At 37.6% G+C, this 10,457-nt stretch overlaps 1 protein-coding gene and 1 pseudogene across 1 annotated transcript; one reads left to right on the forward strand and one right to left on the reverse strand.

Annotated features, from left to right (window-relative positions):
* Nucleotides 1-860: 860 nt before the first annotated feature.
* On the reverse strand, nucleotides 861-6,350 carry LOC102478734 (olfactory receptor 11H12). The gene is made up of 2 exons (XM_006149427.2): nucleotides 6,335-6,350; nucleotides 861-1,765 (listed from the first exon to the last, which is right to left on the reverse strand). The coding sequence occupies exon 2, from the start codon at nucleotides 1,680-1,682 to the stop codon at nucleotides 861-863; it is 822 nt and encodes a 273-aa protein (XP_006149489.2). The 5' UTR covers nucleotides 1,683-1,765; nucleotides 6,335-6,350.
* A 941-nt stretch (nucleotides 6,351-7,291) lies between these two features.
* LOC102479147 (peroxisomal biogenesis factor 3-like) lies at nucleotides 7,292-8,270 on the forward strand (annotated as a pseudogene).
* The last annotated feature ends 2,187 nt before the right edge of the window (nucleotides 8,271-10,457 follow it).

Raw genomic sequence — 10,457 nt, forward strand, 5'->3', positions numbered from 1 at the left:
ACAGGAATTACATCACCAGAATAATAAAACCAACAAAACCCTGGCTTTTGACAGAAAGTGGAAGAATATGGAAGATTTACTGCTGAGTGAAGCAAGCCAGGCTATGAAGGAAAGACATTGTATATCCCCACTTAATATATACCAAGTGTCAGCACTCTATGACTGAAACTGATTGACTAAAAGTTGTACTAACACAAGAGATGGGTGTGAATGCCAGATGTGGTGTGTGTGGAAGAGTGGGGCCTAAGGAAGGACATTGGGAGGAGGGATACGGAGGCAGAGCATTGATGGGACAGGGAGGTGTGGTGTTATCGGTTGAGGATATTTTGATCAGCCGGACTAGGGAGAAATGTTCACATATTGAAATGTTCACTTTGTAAGTTAAATAATGTGATTGAATGTATAACAAAATATAAAAAAATGAAAAAATAGTAAAGCCAATTGTGATACAAGATAGGTATTTTTCTTCTTTTATTTACAATCAACCAATTAAACAAACAAGATGACATAGTTATAATTGTATTGATCCCAGAACTATAAAATTAAATTATCAAATAGAACAAAGGAATTTTTGTGACAGATGAATCATATGAAAACTATTGAGGAAACATTCATATGTGAATCTTACTTAGTGAGTACACAGTGTATACACAATCGAAAAGAGAGACCAAACGCTTCACATACTTATATAATTTGGCCATTTTAATCTTATAAGGGACTTCATAGACACTTAATTTTTTTAGGCTGAGATAGTCAATATCACTAGACTCATATTTGTAGGTTTAAAGAACTGTATAATTCTGATTGCTTTTTATTAGACTGTATACTGACCTGAACATGGAGGAATCATCTAATATATCTTAGATTATGTTGAGACGCTCCATAAATTTCTGCAGGGCTGCCTTTATTTCCTTATTACGGAGGCTGTAGATTAGGGGATTGAAGAGTGGGGTCACCATGGCATAGAACAAAGTTGCAACTTTTTGCATTCCAGCAGAATGTCCGAGTCCAGGGCTCACATACATGACCATCAGAGAACCATAGAACAGTGATACCACAGCCAAATGAGATCCACAGGTGGAAAGTGCCTTATGTCTTCCAGTGACTGAAGGCATGCACAGCACAGCTAAAAGGACTCGAGTATAGGATCCAAGAATAAAGAGAAAGTTACCAAAGATAACTAATGAGCTTAGAGTATAGCAAAACAGTTGGACTTTTGGAGCAGAAGTACATGCCAGTGCAAAGAGTGGCCCTGGGTCACATACAACATGGTCAATAATGTTTGGACCACAGAAGGGCATCTGAGAGATGAGAACAATGGGGATCAGGAACCACAGAAATCCACAAACCCAGCAGATAATGACCAATTTGATACAGATATGCCCAGTCATGATATTAGGATAGTGCAAGGGCCGGCAGATAGCAAGGTATCGGTCAAAGGCCATGACAGTCAAAAGTAAGCACTCAGATGTACCCAATGAGAAAAAGAAATAGAATTGGAGGAAACAGCCAACAAAGGAGATTGTTTTTTTCTCTGAGAGGAAGTTGACTAACATCTTGGGGACTGTAGAAGAGACATACCAGATCTCTAGAAAAGAGAAATTCCCCAGGAACATGTACATGGGAGTGTGGAGTCGCTGGTCACACCATAATGCACAAACAATGGCCCCGTTCCCTGTCATAGTCAGAGCATATGTTGTGGTAAAGAGTGAGAAAAGGAGGATCTGAATTTTCCACTCACAAACAAAACCTAGGAGTATAAATTCTCTCTTGAAAAGAAAGTTGGAATCTGGCTCAGAGACATTCATTATGTTAGTAACCTGCATGGTCAAGAGAAATATCAGTTAGGATCTATTTTAAAATGTGCTCCTTTACTATGAACAAAGACAATAAACATGGGATCATCTTTCCAAAGAATAATAAGTCAGGAAGAAAACATAGTTTACTTTTTCTTGACTATATTCTCTGAGTTTGGGGCACAGTAGTTCAGTACACAGAAAGAAAGACAGAAAGAAAGAAAGAAGAAAGAAAGTTAACTAAAATAATTCTTTAAAAAGAATTTTTAAAGAATTAGAATTAAAAGTTTTTCTTCCAAACCCATCTTAGAGTGTAAGAGACTCAGTAAAGAAAGTTTTAATTTGACTATTTGCATTTCAGTTAAAAATATTATGAGACATTATTTAAATATGCGAGAGAAATACAGTGTTCACAGTAAGGTGGTAATAATCATTTTAATGTCATCTCTAAATTCTGTCACTGCTAATGTTAGCTTGAGCATCATAAAAATGCAATTCTATAGTGTGACTTACCGGCACTGGCTTTTAATATTGAAATGTTGTAATATCTTCTGTAGAAAAAGAAAACAATAGCTTTAAGTTTTTTCTTAATCTCAGTTTACTATTATAGGCAGATATAGTCACTAGTATACTGATTTAATAAAAGTTTACAAAAAATGTATGGAGATTTACAAAAAAGAATCTAGGCATGAAATATTTTTATTTTTGCTTTTTATTTCTATAAAATTTTGTGACCAATTTTCCTTGTAAGCTTGTATAAAATTTTAAAAATTCTACTAAACAATAGATACTTTCTTTTGTCATGGATAAACTTTCTTTATCCTGTATTTTATGGGATTTTATTTTTTTTCTTTCAATATGTAGGGATGTGAATCCTGTAATGAGGGCTTACATTTGCACACAAATACAAAATTTTCAAAAGAAGTTTTTCTTCTAACTTACTTTCCATAGAAATGCTCTGAGAAGTCTTTTAGTGTTATTAGTGGAAGCTATGTTTGGTCTTCTTTTAATGTTTATCTCTTTATAAAATGCTCTAAACCAAAAGCTTTAATAAGTAAACATTAAGAAATTATAGAATGAAAGGGGATTGACAAAAGGGTTTCATAACCCTTAGCAGGGCTGAAAAGGTAAAGCTATCATAATTTTGACATAGATCAAACCTCTAAATGACTTGTTTCATAAACCATATCTTGCCTCCAATTTTAATAGACAGACTTACTACAGCACAAAGATGAAGAAGGTAATATCTTTATCTCATGTTCTCCTGGGACTTGGCCTCTATGGCATTAGGAAAGGCCTTTGCTTCCAAGCCAATGGAATGGCTTTCAAATATTAATGATCACACATTCTCTGAGGAATAAGAGCCCTAACAGCTTTGCTAAGATACTAGTATAAGACAGTGTGTTACCAAAAGTTCTGATGGGAAGTTAAGGAACACTTCAAATGTCACTGTGTGCGTGCTGGAGGATAGAGTCCAGTGAAGAAAATGCTATGCTGAGGTACAGGCATAATAGGATATCAAATAAAAATGTAGAGAATTTAGAAATTACATTTAGAAGGACAACTTGGCAGAATTCTTTAGATATGATAGAAAACTGCAAGAAGTATCAACACATAAGTTAACTGCCAAATATTTCAAAGAAACAAGGTTTTTCAAGTAATATGAGAAAAAAAAATTATTTTCATGGATTAATGTCCTTCCTATTTTTACCTTTCAGCATTTTGAGGTTTACATAGCATGACTGAGACACTCAGGTAGAAATGAATATTCATACCAGGAAGTGTAAAAGAGCTCAGAATATCTGGGTCCTATGCCTTAGGAACTCTGGTCTCTGTCCCACAGAGTGCTTGAAAAGCATCTAAAAGCAGTCTCCTCACATTGGAATAAGGAGGAAAAGACCTTTATTTCCTCTTCATCATAGTACACCCATGGGTGTACACGCAGGGCATGTGTGCATGTGTGCCCAAGATCCTGGGAGAAGAATGGAGGAGAAGGGGTTTCGGCATGACCATTCTCCTGGGGGGTGATTTGTCACTTTCCTCTCACCCTCTCACTGTCTCTCTCTTTCTCTCTCTGTCTCCCTGGCAAGCACACCCTCTCTAAGGAAAAGGCATTTACCAAAAAATAAAAACAAAACCTTATTTTCCCTATTTCCTTTGAAAAGTCAATTTATTTACATTTTTAAAATAACTGTCCCTGGAGGCTGCAGGACTGGTAAGGACAATCACAGTATATGGTTCAATACCTTGGTGTGTTTAGTGATAAGCACAAAGATGAGAGAGTCTTTCTGAATCCACAGGTAGGACTGCCACCTAGTAATGGCCACACTGGTTTGCTGCTCAACTGACAGTTTTAGGCTGGTCCTGTTTTAAAAACCAGCCTCATAATGGCTATGACCAGGTGTTTCAAGGGCCCCTACAGTTCCTTTTTTCCTCCTATATGATTCTTTTCTCACATATGATTTTAAAATTGACTTTAGCAAATCCCAAATCCAGATTATCTTCCCAATAACCCAGCTATGGTTTGACAGTACTCCCTCCCCCCAATTCATAGGTTTAGCCATTGTAACAGGATTACAAGGGTGAAAACTTGATCCAACTATGGTGTAAAAAGGAGGGAATGGAGAAGAAGGGATTGCTGCATGGCCATCCCCTCTAGGGGGTGATTTCTCACTGTTTCTGTGTCTCTCCCTGTCTTTTTGACTAGCTCAGGAGCCCTATAGCAAAAACCTCTCAAAAAAAAAAAAAAAAAAAAAAAGAAAGAGGGGCTGTTGAGAAGAGATTAGGATTAAATTCCTTAGGGTAGGGTCTCCATGATTGAGTTTTGGAAGGTTTATAAGGAAAAGGAAGGAGACAGATTCATGGAACCCAGACCATGTTCTCCTTTCCTCTGTCATGTTGCAGTGCAGACAGAAGAGCATTGCTAGAGCTGGCCCAAGTCTTTCTTCTCCAAAACAGCTATGGTTTGACTAGATCTCCGTGTTTTTGTAAATCACCAGTTTCAGGTGTTTTCTGTTACTAGTGATGGGACTGACCAGATCACACCCACTAACAGCAACTTTCCCGTTCCCTCTTATTCCTCAAATGTGGTGACTTAGAAGATAAAGTACATACGATTGAACTGGTGAATGAGAGTCTTATGAATTTTGACTAAAAGTTTACTGATTTTCTTCTATGCTTTGTTTTCCAGATTTAAGGATTTTTGTCTGATCATGAGCTGCCGATAGGTTCATGCCCCCTTACTATTTTAACAGTTTGAACAGAATCCTAACTCCTGTTTCCTGGCTGGCTTTAAGTTTTATTTTTTTTTTCAGTCTTTTTTTTTAAAATTAATTTATTTATTTTTGTATATACATTCAATCACATTGTTTAGATTACAATGTGAGCATTTCAATGTGTGAACATTTCTCCCCAGTCCCGTTGATCAAAATATCTTCAACCGATAACACACTTGCCCATCCCACCAACGCTCTACCTCCGTATCCCTTCTCCAAATGTCCTTCGTTAGGCCCCACTCCTCCACATACACCTCATCTGACAGTCACACCCATCTCTTGTGTTTGTACAACTATTACTCAATCAGTTTCAGTCATAGAGTGCAGACATTCGGTATATGTTAAGTGGGGACATACAATGTCTCTCCTTCATAGCCTGGCTTGCCTCACTCAGCAGTGAATCTTCCATATTCTTCCACTTCCTGTGAAAAGCCAGGGTTTTGTTGTTTTTTATTGCTGAATAGTATTCCATAGAGTATATGTGCCACAGTTTTACAATCCATTCATCCATACGGGGGAATTTGGGTTGGTTCCATGTCTTAGCAATCGTGAATAAACATCGATGTGCAAGCACTTTTCCAATGAAAGATTCTTCTGTCCTTTGGGTAGATACCTAGGAGTGGGATTGCTAGATCATATGGTAGACTGGCTTTAAGTTTAAAGCAAAGTTTTCTTAGCATCTTTTACATTTTTTTCTTTCTCTTTTTTTTGGAGAGGTTTTTTGCTATAGGGTGTGTGAGCTCACCAGAAAGAGAGAAACAGAGACAGAAAGTGAGATATCACCCCCCAGGGGGATGGCCACACCACAATCCCTTCTCCATTCTTCTCTCTGGATCTGGGGCATGCATGCACACAACCGGTGTGAGTTTAAGCCACCAAGTCCGGGACTCGAACTGCGGTCGACTACATGGGAGTCCAGCTACATAGCCATTACGCCAACTGCTGGTCCCAGCATTGTTTAAACTTTGATCTATTAAAGCTACAACTGCTTTTATTGAAATAAAAAAAGTTAAAAAATACCTGTTTAATAATTACAGTTAATAAAAAGTGTTAAAAATACCTATTTAATAATTGCAGTAAACTTTATAGCATCAGCTGCTTTATAGTATATTCATTCTACTCAGAGCTTCATGCCTAAAGTCAGACTTGTGTTCACAGACATGTATTTATTAGCTGAACTTGCGATTGAAAATAGATTAACTAAGATATTTTGTGAATAAATAAAATATGGGAGGGGGAGGAATGAAAAGCAACTGTAGATACCAGAGACAGTGTGGGAGGAGGATGGGAAATGGCAGGGGGGGGGGAAAAGGAGGATGGGAAATGGCAGAGGGTGAGAAATAGGGGGGAAAATATATATGCATATATATATATACATATACATATATGAAACAAGAAATGGAAAATTATTTGTCAATGATAACATGTATGATAAGCTACTATGCAGTGTATTCTGGATGGGAAATCATATTTTGTATGCTGTGATGATGCTCAGTGAATGAATATTAAAAAAAATTAATAATAACAATAAAAAAAGATGGTTCTCTCTGTGAAGGGGATCCATGTCCGCTGGAACAGGCCAGCCACCTTCATATTTCAGAGTGTATAAGAATCTCCTGGAGTCTTATTTGGCATTCAGGTTTCTAGGGCCTTCCCCATAAGCCTATCCTATGCCAGGTTCTATGATGGCAGATTTTACATTTGCCCTGTGAGGGAGGTATTCATTTCTAAAAGTGATTTTGCAGGCATTCACGATTAGATTTGTTTAAATTCTGTTTGATGTTTCACCTTTCAAGAGATCCACAGGCCCTGCAAATGGCATGGTGGTTAAGGCATTGGACTCCCACATGGTTCACTAAGGTTTGAGTCTTAGACCCGGTTGATTGCTTGAAGCTCATGTTGGTTGTGTGTGTGAGTGTGCCCACAATCCCAGCAGGAGAAGAGATGAGAAGAGACTGCAGTGTGGCCATCTCTCCTGAGAGAGGAGTATCACTCTGAAGCAGTGATTTCTCACTTTCTCTCTCACTATAACTGTCAGATTAGAGTGCACACCACATAGCAAATCATCCCTTGTTCCCCCCAAAAGGAAGCTATGGCAGCAGCGTGGTGTCAGTAGCCAAAACCGTAGCTGCTGTGCTGTATTTCACTCCCCCTTCTAGCTCTGGTGACAGTATTCACAGAAAGTCACATATGTGACTTCTGGTAGCACCCAGTCAGATGATGGTGCTCCTGTTGAGTCTTCTGGGCCAAGTGACTAAGAAGCAGTTTCTTGGTGAATCAGCTCCTTATCCCTTTGCAGTCCACCTCCAGGGCTTAGAGCTGCTGAGATCTATGTGGAATTTTCTGAAATGTCACAAAATGAAATGCATCTTCTAGGCATGGTCCTCAGAGAAGTATATATCTTGGGGAAATCTGAACAAAAGAAAATCAGAGAAATGCAAGAAAGGGAAGCTTTGGAATATATTGCCCAAGTGCAATGACAATGTCATTTTGAAAGTGACCAAAGGCCTTATAATATGACAGTGGTGTTCATGCTTCTTACATTGAGAGAGGGCTTAATGCAGTAACTCAACTCAGAGAGTCTCATAATACTACTGAAAAACAGCCTTACAACGAAGCTAGAAAGAGGATCTGAAGATAATAAGTTTCACAAGGAGTAGTATTGTGGCTATATACAGTACTTGTATGCTTGTTCTTTTGCAAGTCCAGTTAAACATGATTGGTGGATATATTTTCTTGGATAATGTAGCAGCTGACAAAAATGGCACTACAGTTCTTGCTCCCCCAGATGTTCAACAACAGTATTTATCAAGTATTCAACACCTCCTTGGAGATGGGTCAGAATTGATCACTATCATTAAACAAGCTGTGCAAAAAGATTTTAGGAAATGTTTCTCTTAAGCATTCTTTGTCTCTTTTGAACTTGGAGCAAAAAAATAAAGAAATCAGAACTCTTGTTGAGCACCATACATCTTCTTGGATTAATAAAGAATGGATCCAAATCTTTCTTATGCCATTATATGATGCCAGACGAAAAAACGTATTAGCAATTCAGGCCTGTGGGCTTTCTCCTAGAGACATTATTACAATCAAACTTCTCAGTGAAACTAGGGACATGCTGGAAAGTCCTAATTTTAGTACAGTTTTGAATACTTAATTAAAATGAGATTTTCGTGGACTTCTAGACAATGTGACTGAATTTTTTTTTTTTTTGGAGAGTTTCTTTTTGCTATAGGGCACGTGCACTCGCCAGAAGACAGAGAGATAGAAAATGAAATATCACCTCGACTACATGAGAGTTTGGCGACATAGCCATTACGCTAACTGCTGGTCCCAAGTTTGCTTTACTTTGAAGACTGGGACTGAGACCCCACTTCCTCCTTACTGAATAGTATTACAGTTTTTTTTTAAAAGAGGTTTTCGCTATAGGGCGCGTGTGCTCGCCAGACAGACAGAGAGAGACATAGAGATAGAAAGCGAGAAATCACCCTTCTCCTCCATTCTCCTCTCGAGATCTTGGGCATGCACACACATGTGCCCAGCGTGAGTTCTAAGCCACCGGGTCCGGGATGCGAACTGCGGTCGACTATGTGGGAATCCAGCGACATAGCCATTATGCTAACTGCTGGTTCCCTGAATAGTATTATAGTTTTATATACCTTTCCTTTATAACAGCTATTGATATTTTAATTTAATATTATTTACTTCATTATTTTATTTAGAGGTTAGGATTTATATTAGACTATAAACTCCATAAGAGTGTGCTAGGTCCAGTTTCCCTCACGACTCTATCCCCAGAGCATATTACAGGTCCTAGTACCTAACAAGTACACAATAAATACCTGTAGAATAAATATAATGATAAAGTAAAAACAGTTACCCAATTTGCATTTACAAACGAAATTTCTATTAGCTGGCTAAATCTCGGTAGGTTTTAGACATCAGTCAAGGCCTACCTTTTAAAAGGCCTAACTAACTAAAACAATTATATATAATAACTTATCCCAATTCTGACTTTTTCTTATCACTATGTGGGTCAATGGCAAAGATGTATGGGGCTTTCTTATTTAGAAATTTGTCTCCTCTGGTATTTTAAACAGGTCAAAACTAGACTGTTAACCACTTCAATGGTGGTCTATGGACCAGCAGTAATATCACTTTTTGAAATGCAGAGTCTCATGCCCCACTGACTTAATCTGCATGTTAAAAGTCCAAAAAATATACATAGTAAAGTTTGGAATATACTAATTTATATTTTTATTAATTTCATGTAAAACATGACAAAGTAATTTTAGTTGTATATATAGGATGACACAATTTTCAACTTTTTCACCTTCATTCTTACTTAGAGGGCTTGCAAGTGATACTAAGTAAATTTATTTCCAGACTATGACAGAGGTTTCAAACCCAATGAAAGTGAGATTGTGAGATGTAGAGTTCATATCTACTCTGGAGTAAAGGAATATTGGCTAGTGGAAATATTGGTATCTAGAAATCTTCTGTTTGAGTTCCTAGATTTCCTATACCTAAGAAGAAATATTCATATGATTGTTAATGTCATTCCTCTACAGGAACATGACCAAGAGCAGTTTAGGGAAAAGAGGAGATGGGAAACCAGATTACAGGAGGTTAAAGGAGAATGACAGATGAGTAAGTAGAAATTGTCTACAACCTATTCTTTGAAGACAGTTTGATAGGGAAAATTGTGAGTGCCTCTAGGTGAACCACCTCTTAGAGTAATGACTTCTCCTCTCACAACCTTGCCTATTTAAGGAAGAAACTGCAAAGTTAAAGGCTTGAAATTCAAGTTTCTAGAGAAAGAGAAAGTAGCTATTAAGGTGAGATGTTGGAAAAGTGAGTTGAGAGGATAGACTCGGGGAATAGTAACAGATCGACCATTAGAAGGTCTTTTCAAAACAGAGTCTGAGGTCAGAAGTAAGAGGTGTGCAGGTAGGAACATTTATGTGTTCTTATAGTAAGAGGCATAATTAGGGGAGATGACCACTATATTTGCTTCAGGTATGACTATGTTCTTTTTAAAAAGTTATTTATTTAATTTTATTTATTTATTCATTTATTTTAATTTGATCAGAGAGAGAAAGAGAGAGAGGACGTGAGAGAGGGAAAGTGAGAAAGCAAGTCACCAGGTTTGGGACTCAAACCATGGTCGGCCATGTGGGAGTATCCAGCACCTTAACCACCACACCACCTGGTGGTCCCACAGGTATGACTATGTTCTTAAGGCACCAGAAAGTTCAGAATTCATTTAATCAGAAGTGAGCTAGGTTAATATGAGGTAGACTTTAAGGTGGTTGGGAAATATTTGGATAATAATTGAGGAAATTTCATATATAGGCACCACAATGTATTAAGAACCACTGTTTTT

The sequence above is a fragment of the Tupaia chinensis genome, unplaced genomic scaffold (genome assembly GCF_000334495.1).
Source record: "Tupaia chinensis unplaced genomic scaffold, TupChi_1.0 Scaffold000260_1, whole genome shotgun sequence".
Classification (NCBI taxonomy): Eukaryota; Metazoa; Chordata; class Mammalia; order Scandentia; family Tupaiidae; genus Tupaia; species Tupaia belangeri.